The sequence below is a fragment of the Myotis nattereri genome (genome assembly GCF_964212035.1).
Source record: "Myotis nattereri genome assembly, chromosome: 2".
Taxonomy (NCBI): Eukaryota; Metazoa; Chordata; class Mammalia; order Chiroptera; family Vespertilionidae; genus Myotis; species Myotis nattereri.
In genome coordinates this window covers 107225238-107248243 of record NC_138076.1, presented here as the reverse complement: position 1 = coordinate 107248243, position 23006 = coordinate 107225238, and the positions used below count along the sequence as shown (strand labels likewise).

General features: G+C 43.8%; 1 protein-coding gene across 1 annotated transcript in view; it reads left to right on the top strand.

Moving 5' to 3' along the window:
• The first annotated feature begins 8079 nt into the window (after positions 1–8079).
• Positions 8080–23006, top strand: part of CECR2 (CECR2 histone acetyl-lysine reader) — a 221925-nt gene continuing 206998 nt past the window's right edge. Inside the window, exon 1 of the mRNA XM_081083531.1 lies at positions 8080–8540. Within this exon, the coding sequence (XP_080939657.1) occupies positions 8415–8540 (126 nt within the window). The 5' untranslated portion in view covers positions 8080–8414. The remainder of the gene's footprint in view (positions 8541–23006) is intronic.

Here is a 23006-nt window from a genome sequence, read left to right as displayed (position 1 = left end):
CTAGAAGAAATCATAGGCAGCAAAATCTCAGATATCTCTTGTAGCAATATGTTTATGGGTATATCTCCTAGGACAAAGGAAACTGAGGAGAAAATAAACAAATGGGACTAGATCAAAATAAAAAGCTTCTGCACAGCAAAAGAAACCATCAACAAAATGAAAAGGGAGCCCATTGTATGGGAGAACATATTTGCTAATGATACATCTGATAAAGGGTTAATATTCAAAATATATAAGGAACTCATACAGCTTAACAAAAAGAGACAAGCAATCCAATTAAAAAATGGGCAACGGACCTAAATGGACACTTCTCTAAAGTGAGTGGACATACAGATGGAACAGAGTGCAGAATCTCAGAGGGAAGGCGGGGGAGGGTGGGTGTATGGGAGGTAATCAACCAAGGACTTTGTATGCATATATGCACGGCCCAAGGACACAGAGAATGGGGCAGTGAGGGCCTGGAGCAGGGGGCGGGGACAGGCTGGAGGGAGTTAATGGGGGGAAAAGGGGGACATATGTAATACTTTCAACAATAAAGAATTATTTTTTTTAAAGTAATAAGAAGAAAGGATCGCCTGGCTGGCATGGTTCAGTGGTTAAGCATCGACCTATTAACCTGGAGGTCATGGTTCGATTCCTAGTCAGGGCACATGCTCAGGTTGTGGGCTTGATCCCGTGTGGGGTGTGCAGAAGACAGCTTATCGATGATTCTCTCTCATCATTGATGTTTCTCTTTCTCCTTCTCCCTTCCTCTCTGAAGTTATTAAAAATACATTTTTTTTTTAAAAGGCAGGATTTAGGGTTAGTTTTTGTAGTCAAGGCTGGCCAATACCTCTGGCACAACTGGCCCCGCCCCCTTCAAACAGAGTAGCCTTCCTTCCTCAGAGCACACACTGAGTTCAAACTTGGTGTTTCCTGGCCCTTGCCCAAATGCCTATACAGGCAGTCCTCAGGTTATGTCGGACTTGACGTACATCGTTTCGTGGTTACGTCGCCATCTCCCATTTACAGTATTTATAAAAAAAAAAAAAAAAAAAGAAAAGTTCCGTCATTTCGACGTATGTACAGATGAGCTTTATGTTTTTTATTATTTATTTACCACAAGTAAAGGTCAGGAATTGTTATCTTTCTTTTAAATGTTTTTTACTGTTTTACTTCATTACTGCTGTGTATGTGCTCCATGTGAGTGACTAGGTGCTTATGTAGGTGGGTTCCAACTTATGGTGAAAATCGCATTATGTCATGCCGTAGGAACGGATCTCTGACGTAACCTGAGGACCTACTGTACATCTCCTGGCACTGGAGAACCAGAGAGCATGACGGTGCCACAGTCTTGGAGGGAGTCTAGGGCTAGCTCATCCAAGGTGAGGACCTTGCCCCTGGAGTTGAAGAGTGGGTTCCCAGGGCTGCTCACACACTGTGCGCACACCTTCAGTTTGAGCACCTCCTGTACATGCATATCCTGGGTTATCACCCCTACAACCACAGTGGTTTTGCCCTCCTGGCCAGGAAGCTTCATCCTTCGGATCATCAGGGGAAGAAACACAGGTGACTGGTTGATGCTACTTATGAATAACTTCTTCAGCACCACTTGGTTGAAGATGGAATTGGTTCATACTGTCATAAACCTGTACAGCTTGATCAACAGCCTTAGGTAGATGTCCTTATTCTTGGGTTACTTGTGCCCAACCTTTCAGTCTGTTGTGGCTGACATGGACTCCCAGGTCCAGAAAGGGAGAACTGCTTTGTGGCACCTTCAGTGGCAGTAGCCCACAAACAGAAAAGAAGCAAGAGAGAGAAAGGGAAAAAAGGAAGAGCTGTGTATGTTTTTAAGGAATATTATACAACTAATGTTTAGAGGATGAAAAAATTGGCCAGGCTGGAAAAAGGTAGGAGTGAGATACCAGTTTGAATTAGCAGTGGTTCTCAACCTTCTGGCCCTTTAAATACAGTTCCTCATGTTGTGACCCAACCATAAAATTATTTTCGTTGCTACTTCATAACTGTAATGTTGTTACTGTTATGAATCATAATGTAAATATCTGATATGCAGGATGGTCTTAGACCACCCCTGTGAAAGGGTCATTCAACTGCCAAAGAGGTCGCGACCCACAGGTTGAGAACCGCTGAATTAAAGGAAGAAAGGAATGGGGAAGGGACGAGTGTCTAACATCTAGGTCAGTGATGGTGAACCTTTTGAGCTCGGCGTGTCAGCATTTTGAAAAACCCTAACTTAACTCTGGTGCCGTGTCACATATAGAAATTTTTTGATATTTGCAACCATAGTAAAACAAAGACTTATATTTTTGATATTTATTTTATATATTTAAATGCCATTTAACAAAGGAAAATCAACCAAAAAATGAGTTCACGTGTCACCTCTGACACGCGTGTCATAGGTTCGCCATCACTGATTTAGGTATTGGGGTCAGCAATCTAGATTCCAGGAGATTAGGCCAGAAACACAGTCAGAAAATAGATCTGGAGGAGAACCAAGATGGCGGCATAGGTTAACCCCGGAGTTTGCTGCTTTGAACAACTACTTCAAAAGTGAAACCAAAAAACGGAAGGGACATCACCCAGAACCACAGGAACGCTGGCTGAGTGGAAGTCCTACAACTAGGAGGAAAGAGAAACGCATACGGACACTCAGAGGAGGCGCAGTGCTGAAGTCAAATTCTGAGGTGCGGAGTGCGCGAAGCGGGCTGGCGGCAGAGGGCGCGGTTGGCGTTTTCAATCGGGAGGGAGTCACAGACTCTGAGCTCCAGATACAGGCGAGTCTTTAGGGACCCAGACTCAAACGGGAGAAGCAGGACTGTCTGGCTCCGGTCAGAGCGAGTGCAGCTTTCTCTCTGAGCTTTGCAGCAGGTGCTGGGACTCAGAGAGGCAGAGCCCCTGGGGACAGGACTGAGAGCCGCCATAACTGCTCTCTCTGGCCCACCCTGTTGATCCTGTGCGACCCGCCCCGCCCAAGCCCTGCACAGAGGCCTTTGCCGGATAGTCTCAGGCAAAGGCTAGATTAGCACCTCCCTAGAGGACAGAAGTGCTCTCACTGCAGACACAGCTGATTCTCATAGCCACTTGGCCTGGAGGTCAAACACTCCCTGGTATTAGCTACAACAATCAAGGTTTATAAGACTGCGCACAGAGAACACTAGGGGGTGCACCAAGGAAGCATAACAAAATGCGAAGACAAAGAAACAGGACAAAATTGTCAATGGAAGATATAGAGTTCAGAACCACACTTTTAAGGTCTCTCAAGAACTGTTTAGAAGCCGCCGATAAACTTAATGAGATCTACAAGAAAACTAATGAGACCCTCGATCTTATATTGGGGAACCACCTAGAAATTAAGCATACACGGACTGAAATAACGAATATTATACAGACTCCCGACAGCAGACCAGAGGAGCGCAAGAATCAAGTCAATGATTTGAAATGCGAGGAAGCAAAAAACACCCAACCGGAAAAGCAAAATTAAAAAAGAATCCAAAAATGCGAGGATAGTGTAAGGAGCCTCTGGGACAGCTTCAAGCATACCAACATCAGAATTATAGGGGTGCCAGAAGATGAGAGAGAGCAAGATATTGAAAACCTATTTGAAGAAATAATGACAGAAAACTTCCCCCACCTGGTGAAAGAAATGGACTTACAGGTCCAAGAAGCGCGGAGAACCCCAAACAAAAGGAACCCAAAGAGGACCACACCAAGACACATCATCATTAAAATGCCAAGAGCAAAAGATAAAGAGAGAATCTTAAAAACAGCAAGAGAAAGAAACTCAGTTACCTACAAGGGAGTACCCATACGACTGTCAGCTGATTTCTCAACAGAAACTTTGCAGGCCAGAAGGGAGTGGCAAGAAATATTCAAAGTGATGAATACCAAGAACCTACAACCAAGATTACTTTATCCAGCAAAGCTATCATTCAGAATTGAAGGTCAGATAAAGTGCTTCACAGACAAGGAAAAGCTAAAGGAGTTCATCACCACCAAACCAGGATTATATGAAATGCTGAAAGGTATCCTTTAAGAAGAGGAAGAAGAAGAAAAAGGTAAAGATACAAATTATGAACAACAAATATGCATCTATCAACAAGTGAATCTAAGAATCAAGTGAATAAATAATCTGATGAACAGAATGAACTGGTGATTATAATAGAATCAGGGACATAGAAAGGGAATGGACTGACTATTCTTGGAGGGGGAAGGGGTGGGGGAGATGCGGGAAGAGACTGGACAAAAATCGTGCACCTATGGATGAGGACAGTGGGTGGGGAGTGAGGGCAGAGGGTGGGGCGGGAACTGGGAGGAGGGGAGTTATGGGGGGGAAAAAAAGAGGAACAAATATAATAATCTGAACAATAAAGATTTAATTAAAAAAAAAGAAAAAAAAAAGAAAATAGATCTGAGGCTGTTAAGTCTTAAGGGAAAGGTGGAACAAATGTTCAATGCAAGGTCAAAGCTTCAGGGTATCAGTTCCAATAGAGGCAGCGGCAGGAGTCAAAATGTGAGATTCTAGTTAGAACTAGAATCTCAGGGAACATGGAGGCCACACTTTCAGGCAGACCCAAGACATGTAACAGTCATTAGCTGCTCGGACCAGGATTGGTTCCAGACTGTGGGTGAAAGCTGGGGTGAGTGGAGAGCATAGTGAGGAAACCAAGCAAAAACTATAGAAACTGAACCAGAGTTAGAGGATGTATAGAAAGAAAGAAGTCTAAAGTTGATGTACCTATCCATATGAACACTGAGAAGTGGCCCTTAGAAGAAAAAGTTAGAAGGCAAATCACTCACAGGGGAAGAAGGTACACAGGGAGAGACAGGGAGAAGTCTGTGACCACCACCAGGGGGGCACCTCCAGTTCCAAGACAGATTTGTTGATTTACAGCAGTACAGGGACACACTGGTGTGCCACAAGAATTCTTAAAACATGCTATACCTGACTACATAGGCACTGACCTGTTTTCCCTTAGATTGTCAAAGAAAATGACAACAGCCAACACAACGATAGCTGTCTGGTGTGAATGCCCTGTCTTGAACCATAAATATGTAGGTCATATAATAGAGTTGCATCTTATTGGTCACATCACATAATAAGGTTGCATATGATTGGTTAATTCTTGGCACCACAAATCCTTATACTCAAGTATAGACACCTGATTTTGTTTTGTTTTTTTGGATTTTTTTAATCCTCACCGGAGGACACTTTTTCCATTGATTTTAAGAGAGAGTGGAAGAGAGAGGGAGAGACAGAGAGAAACATCGATGTGAAACACATAGACTGGTTGCCTCCTGCATGCACCCCGACCAGGGCCCGGGCTAGGGAGGAGCCTGCAAATGAGGTACATGCCCTTGACCGAAATCCAACCCAGGACGCTTAGGTCCACAGGCCAATGCTCTATCCACTAAGCCAAACCAGCCAGGGCTAGACACCTGATTTTTTAAAGTCACTTTGGAGCAAAAAGGGTAGGTAATTACTATTATTATTATTATTATTATTATTGTAAATAAATCAAAATTAAATCTTTTTTTTTGTCAGATTGGCAAAAAAACATATTTCTTGGTTTCCGCAGAATTTTAGTAATTATGTGTGCCATGAGATGAAAAAGATTGAAAATCGGTGATTTACAGGATTGTGGAGGAGGGAAGAGGACAACAGAGTAGCCTTCCTTCAAGTGGAGGTGGGAGGAATATAACCAGCATTCAAACATACTAGAGTAACCAAAACATGCTTTCTAGTATTGTTAACGTTCTCTAGGCACTCTTACGAAGCTGGCTAGTGACACCAAGCTGGCTAGTGAGAAGAGGCCAGGTAAAAAAGGTTAAACAATGATAAAAGATAAAGGCAAGAATGAAAAGACGGAGGAGAACCAGGAAAAAGAAAGTGAGGAAAGAACAGTCAGGATATAATGGATTCAAAACAAATGTTAAAGGAAAGCAGTAACCCTTTAATAAAAGAGAGGCAAGTGTTGTGGAAAGTCAAACCGATATGTGAGGAAATGAAGAAAAACAGGGAAAAACATCCAATTCAGGTTATGTGATTAATTCCACAGTGGCTTGTCACCCTTTTACATCTCATCTATTAATAGAATATCTACATAGTAGCTGTGCTTTAGAAACACACCAAAATATACCCTCTGCTCTTTAGATGTATGCCAACTTTTGTCAAAGATTAAAATATATGGTAGAATTTGAGGATGAATTTTAAATAATTAATAGTTCCAGGTAATAAAACAGCAAAACTGCAAACCTTGGGGCTGTTTCTACACAGAGGTGGGGTGAGGGTGGGGGAATATTAGAAGATGAAGTATTTTGAGAATAGTTGATTCATAAAAGATACACTGAGATATACATTTTCTTTAAGAAGTTGGGTGTGTTTTTTTTAAATGCTGCCTTATAAAAACAAAACAGGTTATTAAAACTACCAGAATAAAGAGAGGGAGAGGTGAGAGAGAAGTACCCAGACTCCAAAATCTATCACATAATGTTCAATACGTTTGCCATTCTCTCCAGACTTTACACTGCTCAAAGGTAGAAGAGGATCTTCGGTTTCATCACTATACACTTTGTGATTGTACCTGTCACTCAATAAGTACTTGATTAATTTGGGAGAAGCATCAGGGGCAGTGCTTCCTGTCTGAGAGGTGGAATACAGAAACCAGCCAGCTAAGCCCCTTTGAGACTTGAGTAGAATGCAATAAATATGAAATTGCAGTGATCGGTACAAATACCTGGGCATTCATTGTAGTTTTTCCAAATTTCTGGTCAGTTTTGGAGGTGATTTTCCCCACTTCAAGCTTAGAATTCTAACATACTGTAGAATGAAACATTTCTCAAGTGGAGGCCTCAACGTCCTTCTAGAGCAGCGGTTCTCAACCTGTGGGTCGCGACTCCTTTGGGGGGTCCAACGACCCTTTCACAGGGGTCGACTAAGACCATCGGAAAACACATACATAATTATATATTGTTTTTGTTATTAATCACTATGCTTTAATTATGTTCAATTTGTAACAATGAAAATACATCCTGCATATCAGATATTTACATTACGATTCATAACATTAGCAAAATTACAGTTATGAAGTAGCAATGAAAATAATTTTATGGTTGGGGGTCACCACAACATGAGGAACTGTAGTAAAGGGTCCCGGCATTAGGAAGGTTGAAAACCACTGTTCTAGAGTCTTCTCTTAGCCTAAGGTGAGCAGGTCTCCACCCCCAACACAACACACTCCTCAGATTATCTCCCTTTTCCCACCCACCACCTTTCTCATTACACTATGATGGCAGCTTTTCTGCAGCCAGGGTAGTTGTAGGACTCCAAGCGCGTCTTTTTTTTTTTTTTTTTTTTTTTTTTTAAGCTTGTCTTCTTTAGGGCGGTCTTACATGTCCGTTTCCGGGGGTGATGGGAGGGGGTCGCTCTTTCCACACCTCTGCTGATTGGTGCCTCCCCTACCCAACCCTTCCTGCTGCCTCCATCCTATTGAGTTCCAGCTTCACCAGCCCCATCCACCTTCCCTTGGAGAACGCCAGCTCCTTCGCATAAGGAGCTTCTTAGATGGAATAAAAGTGTTAAATAACACGTGGAAACCACTTAATTTCTCTAGGACTTAGATATCTGCTGAGCACAGTCCACTGGTTCTCCTGTACTACCATCAGCACCAATAACATCTGACCTCCCACGTGCGTCTTTCAGGATCTAGCGTATTCTAGCCTCAGAAAGAACCATCCAGCGGGCCCTTTAAAAGAATGTAACCACTAAGGCCAAGTTGGGGGTGGGAGAGAGACCCTTATTGTCCTTATTCATCAAAGTCATTAAACTCCTCAGCCCCAGACACCTGAGAAGCGGAGTGCATCTCAGAGCAGTTCATAGGCTGCACCTCGCTCCCTTCTACATACAATTCTTTTTTGGGGCGCTCAGTTCCCTCTCCCCTCCCCCTCTCTTCCCGTGCAGCTGTCCGGGGCCGGGGGTGGGGGCGGGGTTGTTGTTGTGGTGGAGCAGCCCCGCCCCCTCCTCGTGGCGGCCCCTCCCCCGGCCCTCGCTCGGCCCTCTCCCCGCCCCCAGCCCCATCTGTTTCTGCTGGCTGAGATGATTACATTGTACCGGGCTCGGGGCGGCCACAGCCACAGCCGCAGCCGCAGCCACAGCCGCGGGATGGGGCGAGGGCGCGGAACCCGCGGACAGCGGGAGCAGCCGCCGCCTCAGTGACTGAGTCCGAGCCGCCGTCCCCCGCGCGCTCGTCGGCCCTCAGCTCATGCACCCGCCGAGCGGCGGCAGCAGCGGGAGAAGCAGCCGTCCCCGCCCCCGCCCGAGGAGCTGAGGCCGGAGTCCCGGCGGGCGGGCGGGCAGCGTGGGGCCGCAAAGAGCGCGTCGAGCACGGGGCCGGCGCTCCCGCCGCCACCGTCGGGAGATGTGCCCAGAGGAAGGCGGTGCGGCCGGGCTGGGCGAGCTCCGCTCCTGGTGGGAAGTCCCGGCCATAGCGCACTTCTGCTCGCTCTTTCGCACGGCGTTCCGCCTGCCCGACTTCGAGATCGAGGTGAGTGGCCGCGCTCGGCGCCCCTTTACCCTGCCCGGCGGGGCGCCCGGAATTCCACGCGGGAGGGAGCGGCGCCGGAGACGCGGCCAGGCGTCGGCCCCCAGCAGAGGGCTCGGCGGGGGCGTGCGGCGCGGACTGGCCGGAGGCAGGAGTCTGGGCTCGGGACGTTGCCGGCGGCCGCCGCGCGCACCGCGCCTGCTCCGGCGAGGCGAGGCGGACGGGCGGCGGTAGGGCGGGGGGAACTCGCTTTTGTGGGAGTGGGACCGCCGCTCTCCTCGGGCTTCAGGAGCTCCCTCTGGGGTCGGGGGAAGCGGCGAGCCAGCTGCTGTGGCGGGATGGGGTGCCGGGCGAGGCTCGCCCCCACCTCGGGGGCGCCTTGGGCTAACTCGGGGCGGCGGGGACTGGGGCCCGGCTCTGAGCTGCGGCGCTGCGGAGGGAAAGTTTAGGACTCCGCTATTCTTTAATAGCGCCTTTCCCCTCGGCACCGACGGCCCTCTTTATGCGGGGACCTCGAGAGCTCTTGGAGTCGATTTCGCCATTATCTCAACGGGCGATCGTGGAGGAGGAGGATGGCTCCGGTCAGGCCGAAGGTGCTTTCACACCGAGGCTTTGTGAGAGCCGCACGCAGACCAGGGGTCGCAGCAGCAGGGCTGGTGGCGGGAGTGTGAGGAACGGGAGGTACAGCGTCGCCGAGACGGGCAGCTAGCCCACCGGCATCCTTTCTTTTAGTATTATTTTTGGAAGAGGGTGTGAAATATTTGATTGGTTGGCAGGTTGAATTGCTTGCTCTCCTGTAGCAATGTGCGTAGTGACTTAATCACCTTTTGCCTTTGGAGAAAGATAAGTGGAAACTTGGTCAGTTTTTCTTTTCAGTTCTGCCATTGAATTCGCCGGTGGAGGAATCAAAATAAGAATCACCCGTTTGGAGGAGCAAATTGTGGTTGTTGCCTCCCCACCCCCACCTATCTTACTTTCTGCCGTTTTCGGGTTGATTTTAATTAGTTTACTCCTAAGATTTTTGTCTTATCTTTAGTTTTAGATTCTTTGCGCAGATATCATTTGCTTCTCATATGAATGAAGTGTGGGAACTTGCTCTTGTTGCAGAGTTAATGAAATCGGGAAATAAAAAGATCAAAAAGGGTTGGGTGGAAGAATGAAGAGGAATGTAGGCTAATAAACTAGGACCATTCACTGGCTTTTGGCGATTCTTAGTTCCTTAAACTGATTAAAATAATGTAATTAAAATGTTAGGAAGATATAATAACTTGGGTATTTTAGGTAGCACCATAGTGTTTATTTTCAAAGTTTGAACGTAATTGTAGAAAGCATGCTTTTTACTAAAAATTTTAGTGGGACAACTGTTTATATTGACTGAAGAGGAGAAACAGGGCCACAGAAATGAAAGGTTGGGGAATGCTAAAAGTCAAGATATTTAACAATTATTCTGGTAATCCTGTGCTTTCTTTTAGTTGGCATAAAATCGTGAGTAGTTTATATCCTGATCCTCAAAATGGTGGCTGTTGTGGGAGGTGTTGCCTGCAACGATGCCATCTTGGGTGCTGGTAAACTTGCCTCCAGCCCCAGGTAATGAAACTGAGGTGATTCAAGGGACCTGTTGTAAAAGCACTGTGGAAAAGCTCATCTTTCAAAATCTATGTATTCCCAGTTTGTTGATGGCAAAGTAGAGGTAACTAATTTTGCCTTAAGTTGTTACAGATATCTAGAGTATTCTATAAATTACTTGTCTTATGCTCTAAGAAATAAATTTGTGATTTCTAAGTATTAGCTAGTTTAATTCCTAGAGGAAATGTAAGCTGATCAAAGAGGTCAAATTTGTATGTATAACAAATGAAAAAATCAGTTACAGGTGAGTAATGGAGCTATTTGAGATGACTGTTTCTGGGCAGTGACACTTTTTTGTTGGTAAAGTGTATGCTATTTGAAATACATGCCATAGGAATGAATATTTGGACTCCATTTTGGTAACAATTCATATTTTTATTTGGAGATGTTCAGTAGATGGATAACAAGTGATAGTGATATTTTTACTCTTGCAGTTCTTATATAATTCTCATTTGTCATGTAAAGTGTGTTTTGAACTGCTTAGTGTAAAATTTAACTTAAAATTTTCAGTAGTTATCAGAAATTAAAAATTTTTAAATTTATTTTAGGCTTCTAATAAATTCAACTCAGTGACAGTGCAGAGTTCATCAAAAACAGTATCAGTTTTTATTCTCTAAGTATAAGTAAATTTATTTTTATTTTGCTTAGGTGATGTTTTAATCAAATAGTTTATTGTCCTGACAGTTTGAGAAACAATTCCGTGGTTAGAGTTTATGATGCAGTGGAAGACCCTTTAAAAAATCCCAAAACAATTCTAATACTGAGTTGTATCTTGTTAGGCCAGCTAAAAAGGCTCTACAGTCTTAATTTATGGCAATCTTAAAAGATAAAATTGATGAATAATACCAAGTCATAGAAGTTGGATATCAGATTTTAGGCAGCCAGTTTTCACCTGTGGGAAAAATCTCATTTTACCCTGGACCACCAAGCTGAATCCATGGATTTATAGAAAATTTAGGAAGCAGAATCCTCAAGGACGTGGCTTCTTTTTTAAAGTGAAGCAATCTTTTAGAGAGTGAAGGGTTGAAAAGATTCATGATGCAATTCTGCCAAAGGTCAAGACCTCCTACTTAAAGAACTGGTCCCCAAAGCACAGATATTATTTTTGCATGTAAAAAACCCCACATCTTTGTTCTCTTTCCACCTTGAATGTACAGGATTTCTTCAGAAGGGTCAATATACTTGATTCTTATTTTGGGGATATAAGGCCTTATATGTTGTAGCCCACCCCCCAAATTGGTGTTCTCTAAACATCAGATAAAAAATCTGAATGTATAGATCAGGAGTGGGGAACCTTCTTTCTCCCTAGGGCCATTTAGATGTTTATAACATCACTTGCAGCCCATACAAAATTAGCAACTTAAAAATTACCCTGCTATATTTGGTCAAACATTTAATTAACTCACCCCTAATGTCTTGGCAGGGCCAGACCAAATGAGTTCTCAGGCCTCATATGGCCCATGGGCTGGACATTCCTTAACCCTAGTTAGGTAATGCTTTAAGTTCATAATTTCTGGTTTTAAAAATAATACATAAGCATTATGTAAAACTTAAAAATTAAAGCAAATTATAGGTAAGAGAATTAAATTCACCATAATCCCACCACTCAAAGATAAAAGCTGTTAACTGTTAACATTGGGTCCCACCGCTCAGGAATAACAGCTATTAATTGTTAACAAATTAAGAGATCATCAAATAGTCTCACAATGTATTTGAACCATAGATTGGGTGTTCTTTTTATTTTTCAGATGAGGCTGTTGAGGTATAGCTGGACAACAGTGGATTAATGACACTGCATTCAGTAGTTGGTATTGATCTCCCCAAAGATTTCATACTGATTGTTCTTTTTCCTAGCCAAATTATTTTTACAGTGAATATAGTATGTTACTTGATCAAAGTAAAGTAGAGGAAGATAGAATCATTTTAGATAATCTGGTCTGGAGTTAATCATGATGGGTGTGGGGTTGAGAGCAGAAATTTCATCACAAACATTTCTGCATGTTTTCTCTAAAGAAGAAACCTTGATGTCTTTAGGTGACTATTTGAAAATACTCATGTAAAAATTATCTGAATGCTTTCTATATAGTATAGCAGCATGATAAAAAGAATCTATTAGTCCTGTCTACCGCTTTTTTCCCTGAGCTTCCTGCTTTTGAGTACTGAAACTATTGCCTTCTTTGTAGCTCCTTTCTGGTTGTGATTGTATGTGGTTAATTAAAGTCCTCACCTAGTCAGCATGATGATCTGGGGGCAGTACCTTTATTCAGATTCCTGAATTCTACTCTTGGTGTTTCCTTGGATCCAGCCTCTTAGTTAATACCACCAAGGCATGACTTATTTATGAAAATAAATAAAAATTGCTGAGGGTACATTACTATATCAGTGAGTAATGGGGCCTGTAGATGGGCTGTGGGTGTTTTATGTTGGTGTATATGTATATGCACTTTGCTGGAGGAGAGGGACTATTGCTTTCATCAAATTCTAGAAGTGATCCCCATACAAGGTTAAGTAAGAAGCCTTGAACTAGATGAAAGAATAAGTTGGCCCTGAATAGGGGAATCGGAAGCCTAGTTTCATGACACAAGATGCATTGGACTAGGCGTTAGGAAACTTGAACTCTTATTCTAATTGTGCCATTAACTAGCTCTTGTGACTTGGGACAGGTTAAAATAACCTAGTGATAAATGACACTTTCATAGTAGCACTTTGTACGTTTTCCAAATGTTATTTTGTTTTATCCTTAGTCGTCCTTAACCATCACCGTGAGATAGAAGATATCCTCATGAGGAAATTGAAAATTTAGAGAGGCTAAGTTGCTTGCACACAGGCTTTCACTTGGATTTCAGGTTCTTTGATACCAAATTTTATGCTGTTGCTACTGCCTCACACTGTTTCTACATCAGTTTTCGTTTTCTATAAAATGAAGGGCTAGACCAGTGATGGCGAACCTTTTGAGCTCGGCGTGTCAGCATTTTGAAAAACCCTAACTTAACTCTGGTGCCATGTCACATATAGAAATTTTTTGATATTTGCAACCATAGTAAAACAAAGACTTATATTTTTGATATTTATTTTATATATTTAAATGCCATTTAACAAAGAAAAATCAACCAAAAAAATGAGTTCGCGTGTCACCTCTGACACGTGTGTCATAGGTTCGCCATCACTGGGCTAGACCTAGGTAATGACCAAGATTCCACAATGCAGATCTAGAGTTCTTTGGTTCTTAGTAATGTGGGATGCTGAAGATCGTTTTAAAACTTATGCTTAATTTAGTACAGAAGAACAAGTTCATAATTTCATTTGTTTCTTTCAGCAAATATTTTTTGGGCATTTACTATGTGTGCTAGGCACAGTGTACTAGGTGCTGGATGTGAACATAACACAGAAATACCTGCCCTCTTTTTAGCAGAAGGAGACAGACATTAAACAAACTGTATAGTGTCTCAGAGGATGACAGGAAATAAGTAGGGTAGAGGCTAGCCAAGTTGATCGGGTGGGTTGTTGCAGTTTAAAATAGGGTGATTAGATATTGCCTCAATGTGAGAAGATGGTATTTGAACATGCCTGGAGATAATATATCTAAAATGATTTAGAAATAAGTGGTTTGTCACATGAATCTATTTAATGTAAGATAGATTACACATGATAAATGTCTTCTAAAGGTTCAGGATCTGCTCCTTCTCTGACAAGGAAAGCCCAAGAACAGGATGTAAATTATAGAGGAGCAAATGTATATGCTGTTTGAAATCCTGAAAGGGGAGAAAGAATGTTCTGTCAGAGTGTATCTCTCCAAAAGTGAATACTAGATCCTTTTCTGTTTATACCAACATCTTGAAAGGGCAGTCTTTTATTGTTTGTTTTTTCAGTTTTTGCCTGCTGTATGAAGTTTCAAAGAGGTAGTTGGGAGTTCTACAGTTGTAGAAAGGGCAATACCCTCTCATCTCTCTCTGAAGGACAGTCTATATTGGCATCTGGCTTGCTTTATGACAGAAGTTCAGTTGGGTCTTACTTAATTTTCTGGAACACAGTTAGGATAGCCTAAAATAAAACTTGGCTGCATTCGGTACAACCAACCGTCTGCCCTTTGATCAGGAGAGTGCTGGATTCTTGCAATTTGTTGTAGGTAAGAATGAGGAGCACTATCAGAATGCTGGAAAACCCAAGTGCAAAAACTGGTTTATGTGAAAATTCAGTGTGAACAGCCAAGATGAACAGAACAGCATGGCTTCTAACTATATGGTCTTAGATCTAGTTGATGTATTTTTAGACCTGGCCAATGTGGCTCAGTGGTTAAGTATATTGGCCCTGAAGGGTCCTGGGTTCCATTCCCAGTCAAGGGAACATAACCTGGGTTGCAGGTTTGATCCCGTCCTGGTTGGGGAGCATGCAGGAGGCAACCAATCAATGTGTTCCTCTCACATTGATTTTTTTTCTCTCTCTCTCCCTGCCTCCTTCCCTTCCACTCTCTAAAAAATCAATGGAAAACATAACCTTGGGTGAGGATTAGTAAAAAAAAAAAAAGAAGAATAAGAATAAGAATATATTTTCAAAGGGACCAAACCGAGTTTGTCATCGAATTGTGATCTTTAGATCACTTTTGGTTTCAAATGCCCCATTTTTAAAATGGGAATCTTAAACTAGATAATTCCTACATGTTTCCTAGAACTGAAAGTCTATGATTTCATGAATGTTTCTCACTGGTTATGAGCTGTGTGAGAATCTGTGTTTTACAAATTAAATTTATACCAAACGAAAACTGTATAACCATACTTGTGTGTTTGTGCTTTATATAAATTGTCTTTCTGTGGAAATCTTATCTGAAAACTAGAGGCCCGGTGCACAAAATTTGTGCATGGGTAGAGTCCCTAGGTCTGGCCAGCGATCAGGACTGATCAGGGCCTTCCAGCTGCCGGCCAGGGCCCTCCTTTCATTCCGCGCCGCCCCTGGTGGTCAGCACACGTCTTAGCGAGCAAACTCCTGAGGGGACACTTTGCATATTAGACTTTTATATATATAGAAGATACGCTTTTAAAGGCGTATCTTCGAGACTTGAAGATTGACATTCTCACTCTTTCCAGGGTCTTCAATCTGAGCTAATATTTTGAGGTTATGCAGAATTTTAGAGGATGAAAGTCTTGAATTATGTTCCCTTCACTTTTGTTTCTTATATTGAGCACTAGAGGTCCGGTGCACAAAAATTTGTGCCCTCTCACAGTCTGGGACCCCTTGGGAGATAACAACCTGCTGGCTTAGGCCCGCTCCCGGGTGGCAGAGGGCAGGCCCAGTCCCTAGGTGCCTGCCTCGGAGCCCCTGGTTGGGCTCAGAACAGGGCTGATTGGGGAGTTGGAGCGCTGTCCCTTGTCATGCACAGAGCAGGGCGGATCAGGAGGTCGCGATGCCACCCTCAGTCATGCTCAGGGTAGGGCCGATTGGGGGGTTGGGGCACCGCCCCCTGTCACACTCAAGGCAGGGTCGATTGGGAGGTTGTGGTGCCACTCCCTGTCATGCACAGAGCAGGGCAGATCAGGGGGTTGTGGCGCCACCCCCGTCACATACATAGCCGGCCGATCAGGGGTTTGTGGTGCTGCCCCCTGCCACGCACAGAGCAGGGCCCATCAGGGGGTTGGGGCTCTGTACACTGTCACACACAGAGCAGGGTTGATCAAAGGGTTGGGGAGCTCCCCCCTGTCACCCACAGAGCAGGGCCGATCAGGGGGTTGGGGAGATCCCCCCCTGCCATGCACAGAGCGGGGCCGATGAGGAAGTTGCGATGCTACCCTAAGTCACACTCAGGTTAGGGCCGATTGGGTGGTTGGGGGCGCCACCCCCTATCACACTCAAGGCAGGGCCAATGGGGAGGTTGAGGCTCCACCCTGTCACATACAGAACAGGGCCCATGGGAGGGTTGGGGCGCTGTACCCTGTCACACACAGAGCAGGGCCAATCAGGGGGTTGGGGAGCTCCCCCGTATCAGGCACAGAGCAGGGCTGATCAGGGGGTTGGGGCGCCTTCCCCTGTCACAAACAGAGCAGGGCGGATAGGGAGGTAGTGACCCCGCCCTCTGTCACACACAGCTGCAGGGCGATCAGGGGGTTTGGGCTCTGCTCCCTGTCACGCTGCTCCAGGGGCCAGGAGGCCTCGCGGGTCCGCTGATCCTAGTGCTGGGAGGCCTCGTGGCTCCGCTTGACACCAGGTCAATGAGGCCACGCTGCTCAGCTGATCCCGGTGCCGGGAGGCCTCGAGGCTCCGCTGATCACGGTGCTGGGAGGCATATTACCCTTTTACTATATAGGATGGAGGTGCCTGTGTGGGGACCGTCTGGTTTGCCCTGAAGGGTGTCCCGGATCAGGGTGGGGGTCCCGCTTGGGTGCCTGGCCAGTCTGGGTGAGGGGCTGAGGGCCGTTTTCAGGCTGGCAGGTGACTGAAGCTCCCAACCTCTCTTATTTCTTTTTTCTTTTTTAGTCTGGGATTTTATTTACCTTCTATGGCTGTCACTGGAGCTGAGAGCCGTCTTTAGCTCTGAGGCTTGGCTCCAGCTCTGAGACCTCAGCTGCTGAAAGCAGATTTCTGGGCTTTGTTTACTTTCTGTATTTGAAACTTTGTTGCTACTCCAGCTCTGAGATCCTGGCCGCTGAAAGCAGGTTTCTGGGGTTTTGTTTAGCTCATGGGTGGGCAAACTTTTTGACTCAAGGGCCACAATGGGTTCTTAAACTGGACCGGAGGGCCGGAACAATAGCATGGATGGAGTGTTTGTGTGAACTAATATAAATTCAAAGTAAACATCATTACATGAAAGGGTACGGTCTTTTTTTTTTTAGTTTTATTCATTTCAAACGGGCTGGATCTGGCCTGCGGGCTGTAGTTTGCCCACGGCTGGTTTAGCTTCTATATTTGTAGCAATGTTTCTTAGAGAGCAGCTGAGAGGCCGGCAGTAGCAGGCGGGGAACCTGGCTTCCTCCGTCACTGGAGCAAGCAAGCCTCCCTGTTCCACGTTAGCTGCCTGGCTGCCGGCCGCCATCTTGGTTGGCAGTTAATTTTCATATCTCGCTGATTAGCCAATAGGAAGGGTAGTGAAGTTATGGCTAATTACCATGTTTCTCTTTTATTAGATAGGATGATTTTATACTTAGATCTTGGAATGAAATCCAGTATAGCTTCTAGCTTGTGGTTTGTCTTTCATTTGATACTGTACCCTCTTCAGAGATCTGTTTTACCCTTCCCCTGAATTTTCATAGTTCATTGGATGCTGTTCCTTGGATGCTTTTATTTTATCTTCTTTACATTAGTCTCTAATACTAATCAATTTATGCTGGAAAACTTGGGAAAGTCTTTTTTCAGTAGTTCTTATGATTGAGAAAGGAATTGCTGGATGTTTGAGCTCAGGATTCTGTGGGTTTCTTTAGTGCTCAGGGTTTCTCAGCCTCAGCACTATTGATATTTTTGAACCAGATAACTCTGCTGTGGAAAGCTGTCATATGTATTTTAAGATATTTAGCAGCACCCCTGACCTCTAGGTGCCAGTAGCAACCCCAGTTATGACAAATAAGAATGCCTCCAGACATTGCCAAATATATCTTGGGGGGACCAAGATTATCCTGCTTAAGAATCATTTCTTTAGCCCAGCCAGTGTGACTCAGTTGGTTGAGTCTCATCCCATGCAGCAGGAGGTCACAGGTTCAATTACGGTTCAGGGCACATGCCCCTGTTGCCCTTGCAGGCTTGAACCCCAGTAGCAGGAGACAGCTGATGGATGTTTTTATCTCTCCCTCTCCCTTCCTCTCTCGGAAATCAATAAAAACATTTTTTAAAAAAACAAGAATCACTCCTTTAGAGTATAAGTAGGGAAGATTTAAGTGTTGGTCATTGTATAGAAGGTACACTATGTACATGAAGTAGATGAATTTTTCCTTCTGATAGTGATTATTTTTCTTAACTGCAAACATTTAATGTTTTTGTTAATAGAAATAGAAAGAAATCAAAGTTGCTCCCAAATGTGCATGTCATTAGCAGTTGCACATGCTGGGAAACAGATGTAATTTTTTTCTTTCTTGTGTAGTCATTTAAGGAGAGTGGCTTCGGGGTAGTGGAGAAGGGGGTATGAAGCTGACTGGGTCCTATAAAGAAAGCCCTCCCTCAGGCAAGGGCTAGTTGCTTGATGCTCTTATGATAGAAGGTGTGTTGCAGGTGTTGTGTTGCAGCCTCAGGCTGGCTTGCCCTGCTGCCACTGCTTGTCAGGGCACAGGCTCTTCTTGACATATCTCTTGAACATTGTGTAGTGGTGGACTGTTGGGGGTGGATGGGGGCGGGGGTTAGTCATAACCAGGTCAAAAGCTCAGTGAGGCCTAAGCTCGGTGTTTGTGTGTGTGTGTCCCAGTCCTGGCATGCACATTTGGGACATATGCAGATACCAAGCTGTATAAAGTTTATTTTCAGTTTAAAACATACTAACCACAGAACCTTTCTTGATGTTGCTCCAAATATTTTTATGGTTTCTCCCATTGGATTTTCCTCTTAGTATGGCAAAATATTTATGGATTTAAATAAATTTTCGTTTGGGTTTGGAGAAAAAAATGTAGTGTGATGATGACTTAAGCAGTTATAAATAGTACACTGTGAAGGGCTTTGACTCTTGGAAAGATATCTGTAGAACTTCAATGGGATTTATCATTTACCTGTGGCTTCTAAAGGTGTCTTTTTACAGAAGCATGTCCATCTTTGCCACCTTGGGGTATCTGTTCCCAGTGCCTTATTTTTTGTTCTTTATCTTTTTTGCTGGGAAGTAAGACCTGGATACACTTTTTCTTTTTCTCTCCTGCTCCATTGTTGTGCTACTCTACCGATGTCCTAGAGTTTGTTTGGGCTGTGGTGGAGAAGCAGTAGAATTTCTGGCCTGCGTCATAGTATAAATCCCAGAATTTGTATAAATATTGTGAAGTTGGTTATTTTTGCAGCCAAAAGAAGTTTTGTTTTGGAGAGTGATTGACCCTTCAAAGTAAATCTCTTATATGCTCTGTTTTGTACTTTATTATCCACACACTCATTTAAAATATAACATGGTTTATATAAAAATACATTGAAGATAGTGTTTCATTTTCCTGTTTAAAGTCTCTGATCTCAGGTGATCTTTGTGATAGATATTTGGCTGGTTTAAGTGATGTCATGTTCTTGTAAGTTTCACACTGTAATGGTCAGCTCTTAGCTTTTATTCTACACTAGAGGCCTAGGGCACAAATTCATGCACGGGTGGGGTCCGGCTGGCCCAGCCCCAATTGGGGTGGATTGGGGCTGGGCCTGTCAGGAGGAGGAGATGGTGGGAGGTTGGCCAGCCAGCCGGCCCCATCGGAGCCCTATCAGGGCCGGCTGTGGAGAGGGGCCATAGGTGGTGGGCTGGCTGGCTCTGCCCCCTAATGGGGTGGGGGAGCTGATAGGGGTCAGGAGCCAGGGGAGGGGCTATGGGAGGTTGGCTGGCCAGGCCCACCCCCAATTGGTATGGGGGGCCAATCAGAGGCGGAGCTGGCTCGGGGGAGGGGCCGTGGGCCGATCGGGGTGGTGGGGCCCATCAGGGGCGGGGCTGGCCAGGGGGAGGGGCCGCAGGCAGTTGGCCAGCTGGCCCTGCCCCTGATTGGGTCGGGGGGCCGATCTGGGATGGGGCTGCAGGAGGTTTGCCAGCCGGCCATGCCTCCTATTGGGGTGGGGGTGGGGGGCGATTAGAGGCAAGGCCTGCTGGGGGGGAGGGCTGCAGGGGGTTGGCGGGCCAGTCCCACCCCCCATCGGGTGGGTTCTCTGGCCGCAGTGGGTATCATAGCAACTGGTGGTTATGGCATTACGGTCGCTGGCTTTTTATATATATAGATAGATACTGCCCAGTCTCGTTAGGAGCTTTGTTGGATCTACTTTTTCCCTCGGGTGGGTTTGCTAGAGTAATTCCTGACTTGGCAATACTAGGTGTACTGGTTAATAGTGTGTTTTTTTTTTTTCCAATAGATGGAGTTACACATATGTTGATATATATGCGCTTTGATATATATGCTCTTTTGTTGTATTGACAGCACGCTTCAAAAATTCATATGTCAAATTTGCTGAAGATGTTAACATCATAGATATTTTTACACTTGAAAATGTCGAATTTCGTGCCCAAAAAGAGCATTTGCGGGAAGTTTTAATTCATTACTTTACTTTGAAGAAAAATGCTGCTCAATACTTCGGGAAGCTTATGGTGAACATGCTCCATCTCAAGATACTTGTGAACGTTGCTTTAAATGCTTTAAAAGTGATGATTTCGATGTGAAAGACAAAGAACATCCAGGTCAACCGAAAAAGTTTGAAGACCAACAATTGCAAGCATTATTGGATGAAGATGTGTGTCAAACTCAAAAACAACTTGCAGGAAGATTGCTCAGCAAACAATTTTTGATCATTTACAAGCAATGGGAAAGATTTTAAAGGAAGGAAAATGGGTGCCACATCAACTGAACGAAAGACAAATGGAAAACCGACAAGTCATGAGTAAAATGTTGCTTCAACAGCACGAAAGGAAGTCTTTTGCATCGAATTGTGACTGGTGATGAAAAGTGGATTTATTTTGAGAATCCCAAATGCACAAAATCATGGGTTGATCCAGGTCAGCCATCAACATCGACTGCAAGGCCAAATCGCTTCAGAAAGAAGACAATGCTCTGTGTTTGGTGGGATCAGGAAGGTGTGGTGTGTTATGAGCTTCTAAAACTAGGCGAAACCATTAATACTGATGGCAACCAACAACAAGTAATCAATTTGAACCATGCTTTGACTGTAAACTGACCAGAATGGGCCAGAAGACATGGCAAAGTAAGTTTGCTTCATGATGACGCACCATCACACACTTCAAAACCAGTTAAGGACACGTTAAAAGATCTTGCCTGGGAAGTATTAACCCACCTGGTGTATTCACCAGACCTTGCTCCTTCAAATTACCATTTGTTCCAATCTATGGCACACGCACTTTCTGAGCAGCACTTCAAAGCGTACGAAGTGGAAAATTGGATCTCTGAATGGTTTGCCTCAAAACAAGAAAAGTTCTATTGGTAAGGTATCCACAAATTACCTGAAAGATGGGGGGAATGTGTAGCTAGCGATGGACATTACTTTGAGTAAAGAGCTTTTGATGTTTCTCTTGAAATTATCGTGTTTTCTTTGATTACAAAATCTGCATTATTAACCGGTACACCTGGTACACCACACCTTCCTGATCCCACCAAATGCAGAGCATTGTTTTCTTTCCGAAGCGATTTGGCCTTGCAGTCATTGTTGATGGTTGACCTGGATCAACCCATGATTTTGTGCATTTGGGATTCTCAAAATAAATCCACTTTTCATCGCCAGTCACAATTCGATGCAAAAAAGACTTTCTTTCGTGCCATTGAAGCAACATTTTACTCATGACTTGTCGGTTTTCCATTTGTCTTTCGTTCAGTTGATGTGGCACCCATTTTCCTTCCTTTAAAATCTTTCCCATTGCTTGTAAATGATCAAAAATTGTTTGCTGAGCAATCTTCCTGCAAGTTGTTTTTGAGTTTGACACGCATCTTCGTCCAATAATGCTTGTAATTGTTGGTCTGCAAACTTTTTCGGTTGACCTGGATGTTCTTTGTCTTTCACATCATCATCACTTTTAAAGCATTTAAAGCAACGTTCACAAGTATCTTGAGATGGAGCATTGTTCACCATAAGCTTCCCGAAGTATACGATAACTTTCAGCAGTATCTTTCTTCAAAGTAAAGTAATGAATTAAAACTTCCTGCAAATGCTCTTTTTTTGGCACGAAATTCGACATTTTTAAGTGTAAAAATATCTATGATGATAACACCTTCAGCAAATTTGACATGAAGATTGAAGCGTGCTATCACTACAACAGAATAGCATACATATCAAAGCGCATATATATCAACATGTGTAACTCCATCTATTGAAAAAAAAAATCCGCATTATTAACCGATACACCTGGTACGTCCTTAAAATTGAAATGTTGTCTGATTGACTGCAAGAGTGTTTTTTTCTCCTGACCAGTTCCATTTAATGAACATCCTTTACCTGAAAGAGAGTACTCTATTCATTGTTTTAGGAACAATGGCACTAAGGACATTTGATTTGTTTGACAGAAAATGTGTTAAATTAATAGGTCTACCTCTTTAGCAAATCTTTTTTTCCCCCCATTTCCATTGTGTCTCTTCTTTCTCCTTGAAAGGTTGTGTTTGCAGATTGTTTTAGGTGTGGGTGACAGCTTTTATAATCTGTGTCCTGGAGTTCCTTGTTTGGGGGACACTGGTATATGGGGAGTGGGGGGGAGGGTGATTTATTTAGTAAAACTTGCTAGATTCATTTATTTAAACGTTAAAAAAATTTTAATCACAGTTGACATTCAATATTATATTAGTTTTAGGTATATAACATAGTGGTTAGACATTTATATGACTTAATGAAGTTATAAGGGCTAAGTACCCATCTGACACCATACATAGTTACCACAATATTATTGACCATATTCCTTATGATGTACTTTATATCTCTGTGACTGTTTTGTAACTGCCAATCTGTACTTCTTAATCTCTTCACCATTTTCACTCATTCCCCCAATCCCCTTCCCACCTGGCAACCACCAGTTCCCTGTATATATGAGTTTCTGTTTTGTTTGTTTATTGCATTCTTTAGATTCCTCTTATGAGTGAAATCATATGGTATATGTCTCTCTTTCTGATTTAATTTACTGTATTTATTTATTTATTTTTTTAAATTGATTTTTTACAGAGAGGAAAGGAGAGAGATAGAGAGTCAGAAACATCGATGAGAGAGAAACATTGATCA